The sequence below is a fragment of the Pyrus communis genome, chromosome 6 (assembly GCF_041283825.1).
Source record: "Pyrus communis isolate YQ-2024b chromosome 6, ASM4128382v1, whole genome shotgun sequence".
NCBI classification, from domain to species: Eukaryota; Viridiplantae; Streptophyta; class Magnoliopsida; order Rosales; family Rosaceae; genus Pyrus; species Pyrus communis.
The window spans coordinates 829,927-852,875 of record NC_142570.1 but is presented as its reverse complement, the minus strand read 5'-3'; the positions used below and the strand labels follow the sequence as shown (position 1 = coordinate 852,875).

Sequence of the window (22,949 nt, the reverse complement as noted above, 5' to 3'; positions counted from 1 at the left end):
TACTGGTTGTGTGATACTTTCAAAATGTAATCATTTTTGTTTGGTTGGTTGTCATGGGAGTTGCTCTATAAATAGAGCATTTTGTGCGTTATCAAATATACACTACGAAAGAAAGAATCAAAGAAATAATATCAGTATCTCTCCCTCCTTCTCTTTATCTGCCATTCTTTTGTGTAATAGCCACTAAAATTATAGTGTGATATTTTGCACCTGCTTCGTTCCTATTCCTAGCAAAGGTTATTTCTCTAACTTTTGCGTATTTATAACAATATATGATTTAATTCTTAGTTTTATTGACCTAAAGACCAAATTAAAAGAACACTAAAAGGTTGGGATGCACGCCAAGAACACAATGGTAAGGGTCAGTCAAGTGCTTGACGAAATGCCTCACCGTAAAAACTGAAGAAAAAAAATTTAGGCGTTGTGCGCACTATTGTTGGGATGCAATGAGAATAGAATTTTGCATCCGCCGCTACTTAATTGTAGCCCCAACTAACTTTCTAGCTTCGCCCCTAACGACAAGGTGAGAGAGATGAATCTCACAAGGAAAATATTGCTAACTAGATTTAGGGGTGGGCATGGTTCCGTTCGATGCGGTTTTGAAGCCAAAACCGAAATGGAACCAAACCGTTGGTTTTGATTCGGTGTGGTTTCAAATGGTTTCGGTTTGTTTTTACATTATTTACATACAAAATGAAAAAACAAAAGGTTCTGGACATTGAATTGCAGCTTCAAGAATACACAAAACAAACTAGCATTACATGAAGGCATGCACTTCCTACTATACAAATACAACAAGTTCTTCCACATTCATAATCACAATGCTTTGAATTCATGCTCAAATGTTGTAGCAAGGAATAAAAGATTATATTCAAGTTCATCACTGAAAGTATGCAGTTTCCCTAGTGGTTCGGTTTCAATCAAAACCATTTCAAAACTGTAATAACCGAACCGTTCAATGCAGTACGATTTGATTTGTGTTTCGGCTTTTGGTTTCAAATGCTCATCCCTAACTAGATCGATCGTCTAACTGGAACATACATATCACGTTTCTACAATCTCACTTTTTAGATTGTCCGTGATTTTGGCGGTCCCTTTGTATTCTCGTACACTCATTCTAATTGGCGGTCCCGTTGTAAGTAGGTATGTGATTGTGACATCGAGCAACTCACGTTCCGGTCCATCACTCGTTGTATTTCTACACTTTCCCTCCCAATTGAAACATGCTAATCAAATCAGAAATCTTATCTCCTTGTGCGTAACCCCTCGATCATGTGGTCCTCCGAATTTCCAATAAGGCATAAAATATATACAAATTAATTGAGCCACAAAAAGAAAAGTAAACTAGATTAAACACATTGTCAGTTTAGTTCTAGCTGATTTTGGTTTTGATTTGGGAAGTTGATTTGCGTCGTTCTCACGTTAAAGAATCAAGAGAAAATAGAGTTTGAAGCGGTTTTTTTTATAAGTCAAACATTATAAATGATTTGTCATTAACATTACTATAATATAGTAGTATTTATTTCTACTTGTAAATAAAAAATCTCAAATTCAACTATTATGATGTTACAAATTTGATAGTTATGATTGACTTAACGCACAACCTAAACCCTCAATATCATTTTGTATATGAAATTAAAAATAATAAAAATGAATTATACGTAGAATGATTTTGTGAGTCTTTCCGGCTTTCAAAAAAGATGACTGACATGCCTTTGACACTAGCTGGTCTAATTTTTTAGAAAAATAAAATAAAATTTACAGGTGGTATTTGAGAAGTAGGCCTGAGATTGTAAGCCCAATCATCTTAATAAGATATCCAGCCCAGCCCAAAATGAAACCCTCTAAAAATCCAGCTGTTCAACTGTGTCAGATTCCCGCGCTTTCACTCGCAAAACCAGAAGAACATGGACGACGACGACAGCAATGAACCCTGGGAGCAACTAGACGTCGACGATTCGGACCTCATCTCTCTCAGTCTCCGCCCTTGCAAGCGCTCAGCCTCCCATTCCCTCAAATCAATTAATCCTCCGCCTCCGCCCAACCCCTCCTCGTCCTCTTCCGCCTCTCCTCCTCTCATTCCAGGCCCCGCCGGAGCCGTACAGGCCGCGATGCAGCGCAGGACCCAAATTCATCGCCACGGAGACGACCAGAACGTCGAGCCTATTCCGACCCAAGAGTTCGTTAGGAGAGTCGTCGAGAATGGTGATGATAAAGACACCGATTTCGCCGCCGATCCATGGCTTTCCGCTCTCGATTATGTTGCAAAGCAAGGCGCCGACTATCCAACGCCGCTGGGTTCCATCAGGAAGGGGGTTGACACTCACAGAGTAGCTCAGGTATTTCCATTTCTGTTATTATTGTAGAAATTTGATAATTTCAAATCCTTCCCAAATTCTGTTTGGCTGGTGAGAAAATACTGCAAAAATAAAAAAATAAACTCTTTTTTCTGTTTGGTTGCTGAGAAAACACAGGAAAGAAAAACCCAGTTTATCTGTTTGGTTGCTGAGAAAACACTGGAAAGAAAACCCTTTTTATCTGCTTAATTCTACTTTTTATTTTTGTATATCATCATAATAAAATATCATAATGTTTGAAAACTCATGTGATTTTCTGGTTAATTAGGTTGTTGCTGTGATCAAATCTTGCACCCCAAATGGTCTTGGTGATCTCATGCTCACTCTCAAGGTAACGTTCCATGGACATGGTGGACATTGATAAATTATGATCTCTCTCTCTCTCTCTCTCTCTCTCTCTCTCTCTCTCTCTCTCTCTCTCTCTCTCTCTCTCTCTCTCTCTCTCTCTCTCTCTCTCTCTCTCAATTAGGCACTGCTCGCGTCAATCTTTTCACTTTGTGCAATGAGACAGTCTAAGTGGCTGAAATTTTGGTGTCAGGATCCTACAGGCACAATTGGTGCTAGCATCCACCACACAGTGCTTTCTGAGGGAGACTTCGGGAAGAGCATATCTGTTGGTGCAGTTTTGGTACTCAAGAAGGTTTGTTATTTGTTATCTAGCAGATTGGGATTATGAATATACCGACCTGTAAAATCTAGAAAAGCGAAACGAGCCTTTGGGGTGTAGGTCGAAATGCCAACCTCGCGAAATTTTCTCTAAGCTTGAGTTCAATGCTTTTTGTCAGGTTGCTGTGTTCTCTCCCTCACGCATGGCATGCTATCTTAACATAACCATGAACAACATGGTTCAGGTGCGTTCTCTTTCGTGGGCACATAAACTAGAGAGCACAGTCATCTTTGATCATTTAACGACGTGTCTGGAGACTCTAAACCATTGATTTTGTCCCCAATTTTCATTTCTGTGGCCTTGGCGCCACAATTATGTGAAGTTTACAGAACCGGAAGTGAACTCTGATCACTTTGTTTTCTGTATGATGATGAATTGTTACATTTGCAGGTCATCTCCAAGGATGGTAGACCTATCGTGACAAACGATCTTCCTATTTCATCAGTCAACAAACCCGCTCCCAGCAGTGGTAAGTCATAAATCATAAGTCGATGATATCTGTATATTCCATCTTCTTGCATTGCTGCAAAGCTTCTAGTGTCCCAGTTTTGCCTGCAGTGCGAGCGATGAGATTCTCACAGTAGTTTTTATGGTTTAATCTCCTTTCTTCGTAACAGACAGTGCTGCGGTAAGTCATACGAGGTTTTGGGCGCCACAAGAAAAGTTCCCTCCGCGACAGGAAAGCACTGAAAAAATCATGAATCATCTAAGACAAAGTTCTGCAGTAAGAGGGAGCGATCTTAACATTGAGAAACATATGGAAACAGATCATGCTGCGGCGCCAGGAATGAGCTGCTCAGGCCACGAGCAGCGTGGAATTCAAACCGCGGACGTGGAGGTTCTTTCTTCATCGGTGAAAAAGACAATGCCTGATGGAACCACAAAAATGGCAAATAGAAAAGACCGTTTTAACAACGAGGTAACTGCCGCAGCTAAGAAGGCCAACAATCCTGACGGAGTGGCTGAGGGTGGCAATCCATCGAGCAGGAGCCGACCTATCAACCCAGTTGAGATTCCTGATGATCAAGAAGTTGGGAAAACAACCGGAGCTAAAAGGCCGAGGCAGCCACTGATTACGAGAGCTTCACTCCCGGAGTATACAGAAGAAGAGCTGGATCTGTTCGAATTTGACTAGGGCGAACAACGATTCGTTAAGAGTTTACTGGTAAATGGGTTATTTCCCTCTTATTCGATCCAATAGTTTGTATTTTGGCTGAACCCTTTACATCTACAAGTAGCCGAGCATATTGAATGACATTATTTACGTTTACTGCTTCCAGTGAAACCAATCAAAGTACAAGAACGAATGCGAAAATTACAATGCGAAGGCAAAGATAAATATTGTAATGGCTGTGCTCATGATCGGCTTTAAACCTCATCTAAAAGCAACAAAATTGGACTATAGTTACAAATTTTGGGGAGAATAATAATACTTACCTAAGGCTCCTAAAAAATGATCAGATCAAACAATAATCCAGCCCCTCCCCAAAAAACCACCGTGATCATAAGAGTAAAGATTCTCAACTTCTCTCGAGTCTCGTCATCCCTCTTCTCATTCAATTGGTTTAGACATATGGGAATTGTTGACTGTCTAGTTCAAATGGATTTTTCCTGGCCGAGCGAGCTTCAATAAGCTACTGGAACAGCTTCCTCAATTTCTCAGCAGCAGCGGCTGCTCGTTTGTTGGTTGGCTCAAGAACAAGTGCATGTCTAAAGTCTGCAGAATGAAGCGCCATCGAACCGAAGTTACTTTAGGAGATTGGGATGAATGAATTGAAAAAAAAAAAACTCGATGTGCTTAATGAGTGTGTTCTGAGCTCTGAATAGAATACCAAAACAATTCACATCTGCAACCAGTGGACACTACTCGTCCGTTGAGTGAATTTGACAAAGAAGTTGCAAATCCAATCTCAAATTTCAAATACCTAGTTTGCACCCGATAAACACTGTTTTCCTTAAACTTTCACACTCGGTTTCTAGGTTAAGGGTTGATCATGGGGGCAATACTGTCCGTCCGTCAGAACAAAGTATAAAAAGATGAAAAAAACAAACAAATCTGACCTTCAATCGCCTCCTTATAATAACCAAGCTTCTCCCTTGCAGTGCCTCTTCGGAAATAAGCTTTCACATTCTGAAGAAACATAAGTAGGCAACAATGGGTATAAAAATGAGATCAATAATCTGCACTCGAAGGAGCGCCATAGGGCCTATAGCATTCAACCGATAATTGGGAATATCCAATAATTAATACTTTTGGAGAGGAGTTACCTTTTTGTCAAGGTTGATAGCTTTAGTACAATCTGCCTCGGCTTGAATGAATCTAGGCGGAAGAAGTAAATTAGAGACCTACACCAAGAAATCAATTGAGAGAATAAATGTCCCAACAGACAGCAGTACCTTCCAACTTCAAGATATGCTTGAGCCCTGTTACTGTAATACGTTGCATTGTTGCCACTAAGTTTGATAGCTTCAGAATAAAAGCCAATAGCCTTCTGCCAGTCCTTATCTTTGTATGCTTGATTTCCCTAATTATTTTGTAAAGGTATCAGAAGAGGCTTTAGGATATGCAAATGCAATTCGGAAGCAAACTTGAATAGTCGTTATGCAAATAAGAATTGGTAGAAATATTATTCGTGTCAATTCACCATTCAACAATGACTTTTGATCATCGGGACTGATGATCCTAGAGGTACTTTGACTTTTCCATGCAGAATAAGAGATAATAAGTCGACGGAACAGAGCTTAAATAATATTATGTAAATTCCAACAGAAATTTGATAACATGATGTCCTATGTTACAAAGCAAATCAACAAAGAAAACAACGACTTGAAAAGCAAAATGGACGATGATCATGAAAGCGATGACCTACCTTTTCCTTGGCAATTTCAGCACATTGTTCCTTGGTGAGAGCATTTTTGGATGATTTGGATTTTGAAGCAATATCAGCCTGCTCCTGTAAAGATATATACATAGTGTGCAGTGCATCCAGTAAAAAGCGATCACCCCCATGCCTGGCTATGAAAGAAACTGAAACAGGACACTTGTCATGAAAGCCCAGAGGTACTGTGACCTGAAGAGGAGACATCCACGGAGTACAGAAGATTAGGAGAAACTAAAATCAGTACAAACTTATCACTATGTATATGTAATGAATACATAATGATACACAAAGATATTAAAAGATCGAAGACAGAGAGAGAGAGAGAGAGAGAGAGAGAGAGAGAGAGAGATTGATGGATTTTCACCTGACAACAACCTGACAGGCTCGCAATACTTAACAGACCAAAAGCACGACTGCGGAAGTCCTCAGAGAGCATCTCCTTCCCGCCAAGTTTCGAAGGGGGGTCAGCTATAGTTGGGATAACCAAAATTCCATCATCCTACACAAGCAAATAAAAGAGAAATCGTAATCCATATAACAAACCTTGATAAACACATTAGATAATTACAAAAGGAAACACTATAATTTATATTATACGATGTCCTTCTGTAGTAAGGAAATGGAATTCATTCATGTTATCTTGCGGAACAATGTAGCCTAAAAGATTATAGTGGTATGTGAGAACAGCCACTACAGTGAAGTCAGACAAAAAAGAGCACTTGACAGTCCAGTCCAGTCCAGTCAAGCTAATTTGGCTTTGTAATTAGTAAGACAATCTGTACGTATGTGTGCTTCAAAGTGTGCATGTATGTGTGTAATGTATCGAAATCGTAAAATATTAACAAGTAATAAATTAATAATTAAAATGGCTACCTTCAATAGAGAGCTGACAGCTGCCTGTAATTCATTCCTAATTGACTTGCATATCTCAATCTCCTCATCGGATGCCTCCAGTGGCCCACATATTTGCGTTGAAGTAGCAGACTCCAAAACAGGCTTCACCGAATCAATCCACTCCCCATGATTATGTCTGAACTCATGCCTGTAACAAGAAACACAATAAAGCTCCAATACTATATGATCCAGGAAAATTTTCGAAATCAAAGACAAACGGATAAACAAAGTGAAAAACTGCCTCCTTGTGACAGCATATTTTACCAATTCTCAGGTTGAAAATTACTAATTTTAAATTTTTACAATCTTGCACACACTTCCCCAAACTGCATGAGTTTTAGCGTTGCCCTTCCGATTCTACCATAAGAATACACTAAAGATAATTGGAATAGAAGAACAAGGCCAGGAACATTTGGTCTCAAAATTATGACATATACAGAAGACTGACTACTGATTAATCAGCTCACCTTTGAAGAAACTGCACAACATTGGCAAGCAATTTGAGGGATGAAGTCTTTACTTCACCATTTGTCTTTTGGCCATGAAACTCTTTCAAGCTTGGAATTTTTGAATTGAAATAGTCCCCAAGATTTTCATGTTTCAACACTTGTTCTGGACCAGTTTATCGAGAACTCAATCAGAAAATTTTCAAAACCAGCAGTCCACCATGGACGAGAGCCAAAGAATGGATCTCTAAATCAAAGGAAAAGAACATACTTCCAAAAAGCTTCTCAGTGGATTTGATAACCACTTGAACAATCCTATCAACGGGAATCTTTACTTCTTGAAAGCAATCATCAGCTATTACAATTTGTCTTGGACTGCGTGAAACTGCATAAGGAAGTTGCAGCAGCACGTGTCCAACACGACGCAGGACACTAGGATCCCTAGCAAACCATCCTGTAAATGTGATCTTACAAGTCAAATAATATCCCACAATAGCAATAAATTAAGAGACAAAAAGTTACAAGTTTTCAGGCGCGGATGGTTGCACGTTAACATATATTGCTGCAGCCTGGCAACATACAGAATTGCAGCCATACATACCAATAGCATCCAGACTTGTAGAAACAGGTATAAATCCAGCATGAGAAACAGAGCCATGCGAAGCTCGGAATCCAATGATGCCACAAGACCCAGCAGGTACTCTAACGCCACCAACGGTATCAAGGCCTGCACCATGATGTTAGCATGAAGTAAATATTACAGTATTACAGATGCTGCACTGTTGAAATTGAAAAGAGAGTTTTTTGAGATACAAGGAGATATAGAACATGCTGAGTAACCAAATAAGAGAATTTTCAGATAAGAAAGGCAAAGGAACGAAACCAAGTCATTCACATATGCCATTTCCCATGTTCAAAGACTAATAACACAAGTAACAAAACTCAAGAGGAAATGTAAAGAAAATAAAGAACAATTTCAGAAAGGATAAGAAAAAGAAGCTCACCCAGTGAAAAATCAACAAGATCAGCGGCTACAGCCACAGCAGCTCCACTAGAGGATCCACCTGGTGTTCTGGAAGATGCTGCTGGATTGGTGGGGGTACCGTAATGCTTATTTTCTCCAGTAATACTGAAAATAAACACGCCAAAGAGAATTGGAATTATGTAATCCCGACTAAGCTAGAGTTAGAGAAATTGAAAGGAAATAGAGATGTCATTAGTTTGTGTTGATCCTCCAAACTATTTTCCTTTTTCATATTGATCAGAGATCCTCACAATCACATTAGGGATAGCACCTTCGGCCCGTCGAGGGAACATTAAGCTCATAGTGATACATACCTATATGCCAATTCATCCACAACAGTTATCCCAGTGCATGTGGCACCTCCTTCGACAAGAGTGGAAACCACAGGTGATGTCCGAGAAGCTGCATCATGTGTTCTTCCCCAATCAGGATGACCAAAACCAGTTACATGTCCCTCAATTTCAAATCTGCAACCATGTCACAAAGTTGTCCATTTTAACACAAGCAAAGAGTCTCAAAAATTACAACTACAAAGCAAAAGAAAGAAAAAGTGCATTCGCGTGTCTGTGCATATCGACTCAATGTACAGAAAAGGTGTTCATTTATTCTTTTAATGTCGCATTCGAATTCAGCCGTAACTGCCATCCTGTGTTCCATAGATGTTCTGGTTTTTTAAGTATACTAATTACTCCCTCTCAATCACTAAAACAGCAAGTAAACCGAAACCCGTTACACGGTTCATGAATTTCAGGCCTTTTCGCCATCCGGGTTCCAACCCAATTCAAAAAATCCTTTCAACTATCTATACTAACCATAACTTCAATCAGTTTTAACAAAGCTGATCAAAAGGCAAAGGCTGAAACTTTCAAAGTTCCAATCTTTTCCTTTTTCTCAGCAGCCAACAGAAATACTTTCTGTTTTTCCACTCTAATAAAATCTTGGGTTTCAACTCTTTTTTTTTTTTTTTTTTTTTCCAGAAACAAACAGATGGGAAGTGGGTAGAGAGAGCGTACACGTCGGAGACGGCGAAGGTGAGGCCGGTGAGGGGATGCGGAGCCTTGGGAGGAGCAGGCTGCGGCGGAGGAAGAAGCTGAAGCCGCTCAATAAAGGCGCCAAAGTCTTCTCTGATGGTCTTCGTCAGCTTCCTTGTCACCAGGAGAATTCCAGCCAAACCTAAACCCAGCAGGACCCACAGATTGGCGGCCTGAGACGCCATGACCGTGTCTTTCTTTGAGATTGTTCGTCCGAACAGTACCCTCCGGAATTGCCAAACCAGCAAGTCAGGGTTTTAGAGAGAGAGAAGAGGAGGAGGAGGAGAGAGAGGGAGAAGATAAATCAGCAACCAGCGCAGCGTAACCTAGGCGGAGCGATGGTTCACTGCTTCACTTGGCTGAGGTTACTTGCTGTTTACACACAATGAAATATCACGAAGGTCCTCCAACTTTTCAACTTTTTTTGTTTCCATTTGTAGGTGGGTCCACCAAGCTTCTCATAATATCAATAGGGTAATAATCGGTGCGGATGTCAACAACATCTTCCTACATTAATAGAAAATACAGATTTAAGGGCAATGTCGTAAACTTAACAGAAATTTAATAATAAATATATAATCTTAGGGCAACATAGTAGTTTCGCGACAAAAATTCATTTACTTAAAAATGTAAACCGAAGGAGGAAGGTGGGGGTGGCAGATTGCCCAAAACTCCGAGTCCTTGGTAGTACGAGGGGTGTGTATACGGTCAGTAATGGCTATAGGGTGGCTCGAGAGTTGGAGCAATCTCGCTCGGCGGGTGCGTCTTCTTCAAATGGAGGTAATGCGTTTTCATCTCTAAGGTTAGCATTTTCATATGGAAACTTAGTCAGGACATTATTCCGACTAAAGTTAATCTTGCTCGGAAGGGGGTGCATCTCAATTTGGAGTGTGGGCTATGCTCGGGGGGTGTTGAAACGGAGGGGCACCTGTTCAGGGAGTGCCCGTTTGCGCTGGAAGTGTGGAGAGGGTCTACGGTGGGGGTGGATCTTTTACCGGAACGGGGGTTCTTATGAAGGAGTGGCTGCTGTCGGTTGTTGAGAATCAGAAGTCGAAATTTGAACTGTTGTGTATGTTGCTCTGGGGTTTATGGCAAGCTCGGAACTCTTGGGTGTGGGAGGAACAGCGAGGGTTACCTATAGAGCTTACCGTGCTGCCCAGATGGTTCCGAGTGTTGCACGTCCTGTGTCCCAGCGCAAATGGATGGTTCCCTCGGATGGGTGGCTAAAGATTAATGTCGATGGGGCAACACGGCTGGAGGAGCGTCGTGGGGAGTGAGGGTGGTTTTACGGGATGGGAGGGGGCATTTCATTGCAGCAGGGGCGTGGAGGAAGGAGGGGATTGGGTCGGCATTGCACGTGGAGTTTCAAGCTATATTGGAGGGCCTTCGGTTGGTGAGTCGGCTGCAGTTTTGGCGTGTCAACTGTTCAGTTTCAACAGGTTCCAAGATAGTGTAATGGGGTTGCTCATAAATTAGTTAAGTTCCCTATTTCTATCGGTAGTGAAGTTGTTTGGCTTGAGGAGCCTCCTATCCTTATTCAGGATCTTCTCGGTCAAGATATTATGTAGTTTGTTATTTTTTTCAATAAACATCAATTCTCTTCAAAAAAATAAAAAAATAAAAAAAAAGTGTAAATCAAATCCAATAACGCATGAAATTAAATTAAAAGAAAAGCAGTATCGACCTGTGAACGAAAGGAAGGACCATACTGTGATGGAGAGTAAGGATGACTGAAAAAAGGAAAGAGGATGAGACTAGGAGGAGGGGGAGAGAGGCTACTACCGGTCCCAAGCCAAAGTAAGGGGTCAACAACGGAAAATTGTAGATTTAAGGTTATGATATGGATATGGAAAGGAGCAAGCGGCTCGAGAGATCGACTTTTATTTATCTTTGATTACAAGCAATATTACTATTTTAAGCTTTCTAAGCTACATTAAGAGAAAGAATGAGGGTTAAAACCCGAGTTTTAGTGGATGGTAGAGAAATGTCTTAACTCACAAAGACAATCCCTGCATTCCAATTCTTATTCCTTATACTGCTAAACAATCACATCTAATGGAACACTAAACAATCTCCACTTTCCAAACAATCGAATAATCACAAAACGTTGCGTGTATTCAATCCATTTATAACTGCGAGTGCCTCCGGAAAATTCTTTCTTCCTAGTATTTGATCAATTCTGGTGACAGATGCGGCAAACTCAAAAAATGAAGTATAGAACCCAGCTACAAACTCCGTTGGGATGTCCAATTTACGCCTTAATCCTTGCAGGCTCTCCCACGGCTTGCTCCATTCTTGAGTACCATTCACCGATGCGTGTGTGCTCCACCATATCTTTACCCGACCTCAAATAACGGATTGGTCTTAGCACCCCAAAAACAGCAAGGTCGGCCAAATTAGGTTTGGAGCCCCCTGACACAAGAAACATATACGTGTGAGAACCCATAGCTTACTAAGGCTCACCCAAGGCAAAAAGTTGAGGCTCATGCGCCAAAACTCAAGTCAGCCATCAAATAGACCTCAAATTGTTTGAGAGAATTCATGTTAATGATAGCGTTCTCATCAACGATAGTTGATCCTGATTTCTTCCTAGACAAAACTTGTGCGAGACATTCCAGTATCATATCACAGTCGAGAGTATTCATTTAATTTATTTTCTCATAAGCATATGCATCTATCTATTTCTGTTAGTGTCACTTAGTGAACGCAATCTCTGTAACGTGCATATGCCACGAGTTAGAGCACATACCGAGGAAGTCCCGCCCATTAAGAGCATCAACCCATGTTTCTGCTGCTTCATACAGGGAGGCACGTTCATCAGTAATATTATATTTCTTCTTCAATTTCTTTGACACAAAGTACATAGCTGCAGCACCAGCATACTTCACTGAAATTTTTTCGGTGTAGCTAAAACTACCTGCAGTTACAGCAAAATTAAAATCAGAATACAAATAACCAGCAAAATCTAATGCTCAAGAGCAACGGGAAAAAACTGAAGAGTAAAAATTAGTACACAAACTGAAGAAGGCAACGAAGATTGTCTTAGCAGGCCCATAAAATCTGGGTGCATAAGATGGGATCTAGTCACCAACTTACCATTGCTTGTGATATAGTCAAAGGACTCGAGGGCCTCCGATGTATTTCGGTATATGTTTGGTGACAACATGTGCACCAAGTGATTATCAACCCACCTATACCACAATAAGAAGCAAGCTGAAGTTAACAAAAAATTAATGATAATGCCCATTTCAGACAAAGTATCCAAGCTCATTTCCCATTTATAAAATTTCGGCACAATAAAAATCTTCTAAGACTCCGGCAAGTAGTGCTGCAAAATTACTAATCCAAGGGAATTGAGCCGAGTATAATTCAAAGTGGTCATCAGATTACGGATTCTGCTATTCTTGTGAAAAGCTACTATAAGGTGAGAACTACTTGCAGCATTCTCACTTTTTTCTTTGTACCTTAGATAAGTAGAGCCATTAAGAATATGGTTCAGTGGCTCAAGCCGGCAACCTTCCCTAGATCTACTCACAGTATAATCATACCATTCCTCCCATTTTATCCAAACATGAATATAGCTATATAAGCATAAAAAGCTAGCCGAGGAAAAGATAACATACTGGCGCCACTTTTTCTCTTCATCGTCAGCTGAAGAAGAAGCAGCTGCTCTCTCAGGAACAATTTTGCTATTCAACTGATCAATTATAGCTGCAAACAGGCACATGCTCAATTTTAATTGAGATATATAATTATAGCAGCTATATATTCAACAACGCATAGATCACATTACTCTAACTAGAAATCCAACCGAAAAACTCAAACAATTTAAGAACAGTCACAAGAACAGGTACCTGATGAGTCAACCAGCTGCTCCCCATCCACCATCAGTATCGGAACCTTCTTATAATCGGACCATTTAATCTCTTTCTTACTAAGTGGGTTGACCTCCACAACTTTGTAGGGTATATCGTGGTAATCCAAGAATGCTGAGGCAATAATAAAGTATCCCCAACTCGTAAACAACACGATAATAACCATTTTTTTTGGATATTATTATAGAAGCAATTAAAGAAATTAAAATGTACAAAACAGGAAAAAATGAAGGTGAGCTTAATAACTTCAAGAAACTCCAAATGTGGCACAGTTTCGAATGCTTGTTTCAAGCAACTATTTGTCCAAATAGTTCGATCTTAGCGAAAGTTCATAATCGAGTGTGAACTACAAGTAAAGTTTGTTCTTTTATGAACATGTAACTGTCATAACTGCAGAGAAATTCAAATGAATGTTTCATCCATACCAAAATAGTAAAATTCAACATTTCATCACGAAATCTCATCCATTTTTCGATATTCACTGAAAAATTTAAACACTTCCACAAAATAATCAAATGCAACAGAAACACAATATCTCCAAAGCAATTCAACAAGCAAAGATTTAATTTTTACCTTTAACTTTGTTGCAGAAAGGGCATGCTTCGTACTGGTAAAGCACGACCTCCTTGGGAACAAGCGCAGCCGGAGGCGGCTCTTTCGCATAGACCTCCGGAGCGAGCGACGTGGCGACAGCGACCGAGGCCAGAGTTCCGGCGACGCCAATTGCCAGCTGCCGACCCGAACCTCCGGAAAACGAATCGAGCCATCGACGACGAGCCGGAGAACCGGTGGAGGTGGTCCCGTACAGAGCAACCTGGAGAAGACCGTAGGTGGCGGGGGCTAACGTGGCAGCGGCGCCGCCGTGGGCGGTGGAGAGGGATCGGGAGAGGAGGGGGAGTGAGGCGAGAGTGGAAGCCCTTCTCATGGTGGACCGGCTTGAAAGCAAAAGCAGAAAGCCGATCGATTTGCTGTGGGAGAATACTCCGGAGAAGGGGAGAAAGAAGGGTTTAAGTCGGGTTTGTGATCCAACTGTGTGGGGTTTTGGGTGTCCAAATCACCCGCTATTTATGCGGTTTTTTCTTTTTCTTTTTTAAATACATCCATATATTTTTAACATTAAAAGAATAAAGAGCTCGGCTAAATCACATAATGAGCAACCTAATTTAGTATCGAATTCACCATTCATGATATTCAAATCTAAAACCTCTCACTTTCAAATGAAAAAGAATATTATCAAACCGTAGTACTAAGTAATTATGCGATTTTTTCTTTTACTTACTAAAACTAATAAAAATTAATTGCACACACCAAAAAGAAATTCAGGCCAAAAAATTATAAAATGTGAATTTATTTCGCGTGACTTTATCACAAATCCACAAGCCATATCGGCCCGTCCATTAGTTTGACATAAGTTCATTTTGGATTGTGAAATTTGTTCGTCATCTATTATTTTGATGATTCGGTAAAAAATTTTATTAAATAAAAATTAAGATAATAAAAATATTTTCAATTTAATAGACAATGTGCCAAATTGATTTGATAAAGTAGAGGGTACTTTTGTCATTCTTGTTATCTAATGGACATTTTCAATCAAAATGATTGACAGTGGACAAACTTATAATTAATTCTATCGATTTTAATTCTCAAGAACCAAAGTGAAGAGTTATGGTAATCTCAGGGAACTATTTAGGCTAAAAAGCTTTTTTTTTTTTTTTTTTTTTTTTACAAACAATAACGTTAGTAGATTAAATTGTTAAATTTTATGATAAGAAAAATGGGAGAAATCAAACTTTCACTAAGTTACATAAGTATTATTGTTTTTTTGTTATTACGGTAAAACGCCGTCTGTATTTCAAATTATTAATTTCAATTAAATCTCTTATTTTTTTAATTTTCAATTTTTTTTTTCTCTCTCTAAACCCGTCCCCACCAAAGTTCAAGGTTACCATCATCATCTTCTTCTTCCCCGAACGCTCCAAACTTCATTAACACACACACTCTCTCTCAAACAAAATCCAGAAGAAAAAAATCTCGAGAGTAAATGTCAGCTGCTTCAAAACTCATGCGTTTTGGGACCTCACTCTTCCACGCTCCCACAAGAACTCTCTCTCTTCCTACCCCTTCACTTCTCTCTCTGAAGCCCTTCGCCGCCGGACTGCGCTTCCCCCGGTACGCCTCCTCTTCGGATGCAATTGAAAGTATTGACACCGTCCCGGCCAACAGCACAGAAGCGCCGCCGCCGCACCACCCCTGGCCCGAGTGGGTGGCCTTCGTCGACCGCTTGAAGGCCAAGGGGTACTTCACCGGAACGCCGCAGAAGGAGAGCGATGTTTACACGGAGATAAATGAAGTAAAGGAGGCCTCTTTCAGCTTTGCTCGTGACCGCTATGATGTTTTCAAGTAAGGTTCTTTGATTTGTGGTTTTGCTCTGTTTGTTGCCGAGAAAATGTTATTGCCTGTTTGGTTGGCAAGAAACTGTTGGAATACAAAGATGTGAATTTTGCGTATTTATTTGTGCTAATTGGCAAGGAATTGGAAATTATGCCTTGAGATGTATGGATTTAAAATGCAGCTTTATGACCATAGATTTCCCCGAAAACAATGAGGAAATCCTTAGAATGTAGGAATATCGTGGTTTTTGCATTTTTGGGTTGTGAGACTTTGACGGTCGCGGAGCTGTTTTGTGAGAGTTGGGAAGTTAGTTATGTGATATGGATGAATCAAAAGCTTCTCTGCAGCAATGCGAAGAAGATTCCGATAACATAATTCATATTTTGATCGAGTTGTATCGAGTTATTATTGAACATTCCGTAATATTTGATTTTTGTGCAGATCGTTATCTATGGAAGATATTCAAGTAGTTGTGGAGGGTGGATGTCCCAATCTTTTCCGGAAAGCTGTGAATTCAGCAAAAAGATTGAGATTCCATTTGAGACTAGATGAAGGAGAGGTAGGTAATCACTCTCATTTACCCGATTTATGTCTTACAATTGTAGATGAAGTGCGGACATACACATAAAAACTCTTTTACAACATGATGATAGAATACATACACACACACACACACATATATATATATGTGTGTGTGTGTGTGTGTGTGTATTATATCCTATTAATTCATATTATCCATCACTTTTCTTTTCAATGTTTCCATAGGAATTTCTTTGTGCAAACCTGAGAATTGTTCATTGTGATCTGGATGGTTCTTACAGGTTTGCGGTGGTTGTAATCTCCGAGGTTCCTGCGATAGAGCTTATGTGATTCTTAAGGAATCTGAAGCAGCAGCACGTACAGTGGATATAGTGCGAATACTATTGTTTTATGCTCTGGATCCCGTTGTTTTTTATGAGGGAGAGAAACCGCCTGGTAGAGAGCTTCTAGAAACATCTGCAAGGAAGCTGCTTTCTGAGTTGCTTCAACTCAGCGAAACGGCTGTTGACCCATCACTTCCAAAGCCTGCTGCCAAAGCTATTGAGAAGAAGAAAAATTATCCAAGTTTCATTGGTGATGAACTATCTCAAGATGTTGAAATGAAGAGAGGAGATTGGATGTGTCCCAAGTAAGTCGCACCAAGTTATTGTGGTCATCTCGTACCTTGTATGGCTTTATGACTTGATCGGAGGAGGTTATCTCCTCAAGTTAGGAGGCTTTTTCCTTGTTTTGTTTGTTGTGACAGATGACTATAGTAATGCTCCATGTGCATGCGTGTGTGGTTTTACGGCGGTAACACTATGTCAGTGACATATATCCGTCTCCTTTCCTGTGAATTTTGTGAAATATCCACAGTTGGAGCTTGTATACTTTAATTCGGGAATGATTATTATTGCAGTTAGTACCGTACTAGTTTCATGATTTGCTATTGTTATCTTGTTGCAGGTGCAATTTTATGAACTTTGCTAAAAATTTAAGATGCCTACAATGTAAAGAAGATGGCCCAAGAAAAGCTGATGCGGGTGATCTCGAAATCGAAATGAAAAAGGGTGACTGGATCTGCACTGAGTAAGCCACTTCTTTTGCATGGGTGCTTAATGTTGCTGTTACCAGTTTTTTACGGTATTATGATTCATGTTCCGAGTTTCACGTATCTAAGGTTGCGTTTTGTTACAGATGCAGTTTCATGAACTTCTCTAGAAATATACGCTGCCTAAAGTGCAAAGCTGAAGGGCCAAAAAGAGTCGGTACAGTTGCAGTTGAAATGAAGAAAGGAGACTGGACTTGCCCAAAGTAAGTATTCCTTTTGTCCTGACAACCAACATAGTTCAGCAACTCTAAATTATTTAAACTGAGTGTGCTAATTATTTTCCTAAGTTCTATTTGATCACTTAGCTTACGTTCTTCAGGTGTGCATTCATGAATTTCGCAAGCAATAGGAAGTGTTTGCGTTGTCAAGATCAACGGCCCAAGAAAAATCCTGCAGACTGGGACTGCCCCTCGTAAGCCTCTCTTCCTCTTTCTTTGTTTGTGTGTGTGTGAGGTGTCGTTTAGATTTAATATTAATGTTAACTGGATATTTACAAGATGATTTTGTATGCAGATGTGATTTCATGAATTATGGTAGAAACGCAGTTTGCCTAAAGTGCAACTGTAAACGCCCTCAAGAAGAAACTACTGAGTACGAGGAGCAGATGTGGAGGCGTCCACGCTAGTGTCTTGTTAATAGGAACAAAGGCATTGTTTTCAATGAAGATATGCGTGTGACATGCTTACGGTAAACATTGAGCACTTCGTAACATATCAGGCTAGTGACTGCATAGATGGCAGAGTGGTTCTCGTGAACTGTCTGCGGTTTTAGCTTATACACTGCCAAGGACAGGAACCGTTTGTGACCAATGATTTTATAGTTTCTATGGGAAGGTGTTCTGTTTAAGGTTTTCTGCTCTCATTAGATGAAAAAACAACAGTTTCTGGCTTCTTGTGTTATTTTTTCTTATCCCCGGAAAGACTCCCATGTCCGGAAACCCATAAAAGGAGAGCATGCGGTGAATCGCGACCAGATACTCTTTGGTAAAGATGGAAGATGAAGACTAACAGGAGGGAGTCATCAAGCAGCAATTCGGAGAAGTAATCCTCGACGAGCTCTTCGACTTGTATAGTAAGACACTTGAAGAACAACCCTTTATGATCTATGACATGCTGTTGTTTTGGTATTTGATTTGATTAATTTAGCAAGAGTTAGGGCTGGTTGGTATTGTTGTGTTTTGATAAAAAAGTGATTATGCTATGCTGTGAGAATAAGCTTAGTATTGCTGCTTCATGTTTTCAGCTTTTTTTTCATCCAAAACTATGAAAATAAGCTGTTTTTAAGTGTTTACCAAACATCTTTTTGAGCTCATTTTTTTTTATACCCACTTTTTATAAAATCACCTTAGTACCAAACCAGTACTTAGGCAAATCATCTACAATTTATGCATTGACAAGTTAAGTAATAAGACGCTGCATTTTGTTTGACTTTGGGCAAATATAACCACATAATGTCTACATTTTGTTTGACTTTGGGCAAATATAACCAAATATAACAAAATAATGAATTTGGGCATTATTTTGTTTGACTTTGTTTGACATGTCGACATAGAACAAAATAATGACTACATTTTGTTTGACTTTGGGCAAATATAACCACATAATGTCTACATTTTTCCCTTTTAACTTAAGCATGATGGGTCACTAATGACATGCTGCAGCTCGCTCTATTGGGTGGTTTGTTGATATTTATATATCATTCATGGTCGTAGTTTGATTTAGCGGCACTCAGTTTTCACTTTGTAAAGTAAATTTGAGTTCAAATTTGATGAACAGTAGTTGTTTGTAATAAAATATTATTAATTTACGTGTCCTTATTAAAAGATGCGATTAGGAGACAGATAATCTGGGCAAAAGGAATAGAGAAAGACTTAGGAATACTTGAAAATAGACTCTAAGAAAAGACATCAAGTACTTGGAGCTAACGAGAGACTCAACATAAAACTGAGCGTAATGACGTTTTAGAATTCATACGGACAATTCCACTTGCTACGGCTACAAATTAAATATATTTTTTGCAGCTCCATGATCATCATTTTACTCCATTAGTGGCTCCATTTGCATTAAAAAACTAATTAACTCACACCTACGACAAATATTTCGTATTTCGAACGGAATAAATATCAGTAGCCACCTCAAAGGAAGAGGATCGATTAATCCAAACATAAAACCAGAGAGAGAGAGAGATGGCAAAATCGGTGGCATTTACAGTGAACGGTGGAGACAGCCTCTACAGTTACAGCAAAAACTCAACTTTTCAGGTGTGTAACGTCACTCTCAATTATATGGCACGACAGTGATCCCAACCGGATCTCCCCCACCAAGTTTTAAGGATCCGGATCCTTGAAATTTGATCCAACGATTACAATTATTATCACTTTTAAAAGGGTAGTTCAGATCTACGAATCCTTAAGATTTGGTAGGGTGAGATCCGGCTGGGATCACTGTCCATATAGCACAACGTTATATCACGATTTTTTTTTTTCGGCCTGTTTGAAAGTGTTTTGTGAATTATAAGAACTTTTGGGAATAAGCACACGAGAGACGAGTTTTGTAAAAATCACTTAAAAGAGAGTTTAATGAAATACTTGCATAAATATTCATTTTTAACGAAAAATCACAATTTTACCCCTTTTTTTTTTTTTTTTTGGGTACTATTCACTACATTTATCTTCGGTGCTTCTCCTGGAAAGTGATTCTGGTTCTCTAGAATCACTTCCAAACGGGTTCTTCTGTCTCAAGAATTTTTTAGCCAAAGCTTCTCTTTTGTGCAGAGAAAAGCCATAGATGCTGCTAAGGAACTGATCAACGAAGCAATTTTCGAACGTCTTGACATTGAAAGCTTCTCGTCTTCAAACGCATTTCGAGTTACGGATTTAGGCTGCTCTGTCGGGCCTAACACTTTCCTGGCAGTGCAAAACATAGTCGATGCTCTGGAGCAAAAGTACCAAAGCCAAGGACACAATTCTCAGCTCCTTGAGTTGCAAGTTTTCTTCAACGATCACGCCTCCAACGATTTCAACGAGCTCTTCCGATCTCTGCCTGCAGACAGGCGATACTACGCCACAGGCGTGCCGGGTTCTTTTCATTCTCGCTTGTTCCCCAAGGACTTTCTTCACTTTGTTTACTCTTCGTATGCTCTCCAGTGTCTTTCTAAAGTGCCAGAAGAAGTGGCGGACATCAACTCGCCTGCTTGGAACAAAGGGAGGATTTATTACTCGAATTCGGAAGACCAAGTCGTTAAGGCATATGAAGCTCAGTATGCCAAGGACATGGCGTGCTTGCTAAATGCCAGAGCACAAGAGATTGTGTGTGGAGGGTTGATGGCATTTGTCGTCCCAGGCCGCCCCAATGGAGTCCCTCATACACAAGTTTTCGGCAACAAGGTGGCAGAACTCATCGGATCCTGCCTCATGGACATGGCCAACAAGGTAAAAAAAATTCAGCTTCATAGATTTGCATCCCAGAGCACTAACTAAATGTAGAGGTACATGTTTTCACCAACTGTTTAGTCAACTGTTAACTAGTGACGTGACAGAGCGGGAACCACCCCCAAACCCCAAGGCCATTTTGGGAGTAGGTCTTAGGCTGTCACGTCAACAGTTAATGGTTAACCTGATAGTCAACCTAACAGAAGGTGTCAAATGTCAAAATGGTGGGGTTCAATCCGAAAAAATTGGAACCTTGGGATGCAATTTGAAACTGACTACAAACCTCGACGGTTCAAGCTGTGATCGTATGGTGTAAATAAGATAAATATACGCGGCTTAAGCTGGTATAACTGAGAACCTGTTTTATTTTCCTGAGCAGGGTGTCATCTCTGTAGAGAAACTGGACTCCTTCAATATACCGCTGTATATGGCTTCGCTCGATGAAGTGGAAGCGATTGTGAAAGCTAATGGATGTTTCAGCATAGAAAGAATGGAAAACTTGACTCAGGAACAACCACAGACCAACGTAATTGCATCTGCTTTGAGATCCGGAATGGGGGGAATGTTTCGGGAGCATTTTGGAGATGAGATTCTGGATGAGCTTTTTGATTCGCTTCGCAAGAAAGTCGAAGAATCCTCCTCCGTCCTCAAACCACTGACATCAATTAGCTTGTTTGTTTTGCTCAAACGCACAGCAAACTGATCGCAACAGAGCAGCTTTCTCTACTTGATCAGTGGAACTTGTGATTTGAAGATTTGAAGCTTCTCAGTAGCTTGACAATGTAAAATATTACGTACCACATGTGTTTTATTCCCTGAGTGAAATATGAATAATGTTTTCCCCCTGTTTCGTTGCTTCTTTGAAGGTCCTTATACTTGCGAATGCTTTTGTTAGAAGTGCTTTTATTTTAAACACGTTGAAATCCTATGATACTTCTTGAAAAAAAGCGTTTTTATGAGCCAAGAAGGCTTCTGAGTTTTTTATGCCAAACAAAGGTAGAAAGATCTGACCTTTACAAAAAATGACAAGTCTTTTCTAAAAGGCTTTCGCCTCTACTTTCGTTTCTTACTTCAATATAAAGAGGGCTTTTCAGTGGCACCTAGCCAAACGAAATAAGATTATTAGGGCATAACCAGTTCGGTAAATATGTGACCGAAATACTTGATATAATACGGCTAATGATCCCGAAGGCAAACAATGATTTATTTATAAATAAAACTAATGAAAATAAATTGAAAATTTTAAATTTTAACAATAAATACAAAATAAAGGATAAAAAAAATAGTATTAAAATGTGATTTTTCTTTAAAATAAACGGTGTCGAAACTTTTAGAGCATTCCCACCGTTGCAAACAGCTCGGGGGACAATGTCCAAAACAATAGCCCGAGGGCCGGTGGCAGGCCTCCAGCGTGAGGTAGCCCGGTGGAAAGGGGAGGCCCGAGCAAAGGGCCCGTGAGGGATTGCCAGCCCTTGAGCCCGAGGTGGGGGTGACGCAAGGCTGACGCCAGGGTGGCGTCAACGCATTATTTAATTTTTTTTGTGTAAGGCGCGTGCACCCCACCCGCGCGTGGGGGCGCGTCCCGACACAAAAATCAGAAAAAAAAAAAGGGTTGTGTCAGTTACCGTTGGGAAGCCACGTGGCTTCCCACGGTGCGTTAGATCTTAACGGTCACTTAATGTGGACCGTTAGATCTCAACGGTTAAAAAAAAAAAAGTCAGATTTAATATCCACCGTTCGATCTGAGATCAACGGTGGATATTAAAATGCTTTATAAATTAAAAAATAAATGAAAAAATAGTTTTAAAAATCTGAAAAGTTACCGTTGTGACACGTGGCACAATCTGGAGCGTTGGAATTCAAATTTTTTTATATCCAACGGCAGAGATTAATTAATTGAATAAAAATTTAAAAAAAATTGTAAAAAATTCAAAAAAATATCTGAAAAATCTGAAAAAAATTGTTTTTACTTTTCTATAAATACCTTCTCATTATCATCTACCTTACACAACAATTTCATATTTTCTCAACTACTTTCAATCACATTCCTTTCTTTGTCTTAAAGTTTGAATCCATTTTTTTTCAACAAAATGACCCCTGGTGCAGGTACGAATTGGTCGCTTATTGAAGATGTTGCGTTGTGTACTAGCTAGGTTGAAGTTACTCATAGTTCGCTTACGGGTAATGAGATGCAGTTGCGAGAAATGTGGAGTCTTATTCATACCAATTTTCTTGAGAAAATTGGTGGGAAAAGAACAAAAGAATCGATGTCCAGTCGTTGGAAATTACTTAGCCAATCGTTTAGTACGTGGAGAGACGCTT

The 22,949-nt window shown here is 39.9% G+C and overlaps 5 protein-coding genes across 6 annotated transcripts; 3 read left to right on the top strand and 2 right to left on the bottom strand.

Annotated features, from left to right (window-relative positions):
* Window positions 1–1,849: 1,849 nt before the first annotated feature.
* On the top strand, window positions 1,850–4,294 carry LOC137710252 (nuclear localized protein). Its single transcript, XM_068449182.2, has 6 exons — window positions 1,850–2,339; window positions 2,626–2,688; window positions 2,896–2,997; window positions 3,143–3,208; window positions 3,415–3,493; window positions 3,642–4,294. Exons 1-6 carry the CDS (start codon window positions 1,908–1,910, stop codon window positions 4,157–4,159), a joined length of 1,260 nt encoding a protein of 419 aa, XP_068305283.2. The 5' UTR covers window positions 1,850–1,907; the 3' UTR covers window positions 4,160–4,294.
* Window positions 4,270–9,739, bottom strand: LOC137710716 (translocon at the outer membrane of chloroplasts 64). The gene is made up of 13 exons (XM_068449824.2): window positions 9,284–9,739; window positions 8,585–8,737; window positions 8,251–8,375; window positions 7,848–7,973; window positions 7,518–7,700; window positions 7,268–7,412; window positions 6,780–6,948; window positions 6,271–6,405; window positions 5,895–6,095; window positions 5,422–5,549; window positions 5,293–5,344; window positions 5,086–5,155; window positions 4,270–4,741 (listed from the first exon to the last, which is right to left on the bottom strand). The coding sequence occupies exons 1-13, from the start codon at window positions 9,484–9,486 to the stop codon at window positions 4,659–4,661; spliced, it is 1,773 nt and encodes a 590-aa protein (XP_068305925.2). The 5' UTR covers window positions 9,487–9,739; the 3' UTR covers window positions 4,270–4,658.
* A 1,403-nt stretch (window positions 9,740–11,142) lies between these two features.
* On the bottom strand, window positions 11,143–14,234 carry LOC137711166 (uncharacterized). Of its 2 annotated transcripts, none has more exons than XM_068450374.2 (6): window positions 13,750–14,234; window positions 13,156–13,290; window positions 12,925–13,012; window positions 12,398–12,492; window positions 12,051–12,218; window positions 11,143–11,713 (listed from the first exon to the last, which is right to left on the bottom strand). In XM_068450374.2, the coding sequence occupies exons 1-6, from the start codon at window positions 14,099–14,101 to the stop codon at window positions 11,553–11,555; spliced, it is 999 nt and encodes a 332-aa protein (XP_068306475.2). In that variant the 5' UTR covers window positions 14,102–14,234; the 3' UTR covers window positions 11,143–11,552. The 2 variants fall into 2 exon arrangements, with proteins under 2 accessions (XP_068306475.2, XP_088551422.1); XM_088695296.1 differs by having other exon boundaries at window positions 11,360–11,713; window positions 12,051–12,214; window positions 12,394–12,492; window positions 13,750–14,232.
* Window positions 14,235–15,065: 831 nt separating this feature from the next.
* LOC137711429 (zinc finger (Ran-binding) family protein) lies at window positions 15,066–18,508 on the top strand. Its single transcript, XM_068450672.2, has 7 exons — window positions 15,066–15,576; window positions 16,009–16,126; window positions 16,389–16,735; window positions 17,053–17,175; window positions 17,284–17,400; window positions 17,517–17,609; window positions 17,711–18,508. Exons 1-7 carry the CDS (start codon window positions 15,218–15,220, stop codon window positions 17,820–17,822), a joined length of 1,269 nt encoding a protein of 422 aa, XP_068306773.2. The 5' UTR covers window positions 15,066–15,217; the 3' UTR covers window positions 17,823–18,508.
* Window positions 18,509–19,295: 787 nt separating this feature from the next.
* Window positions 19,296–21,550, top strand: LOC137709785 (loganic acid O-methyltransferase). The gene is made up of 3 exons (XM_068448769.2): window positions 19,296–19,457; window positions 19,971–20,627; window positions 21,007–21,550. The coding sequence occupies exons 1-3, from the start codon at window positions 19,383–19,385 to the stop codon at window positions 21,328–21,330; spliced, it is 1,056 nt and encodes a 351-aa protein (XP_068304870.2). The 5' UTR covers window positions 19,296–19,382; the 3' UTR covers window positions 21,331–21,550.
* The last annotated feature ends 1,399 nt before the right edge of the window (window positions 21,551–22,949 follow it).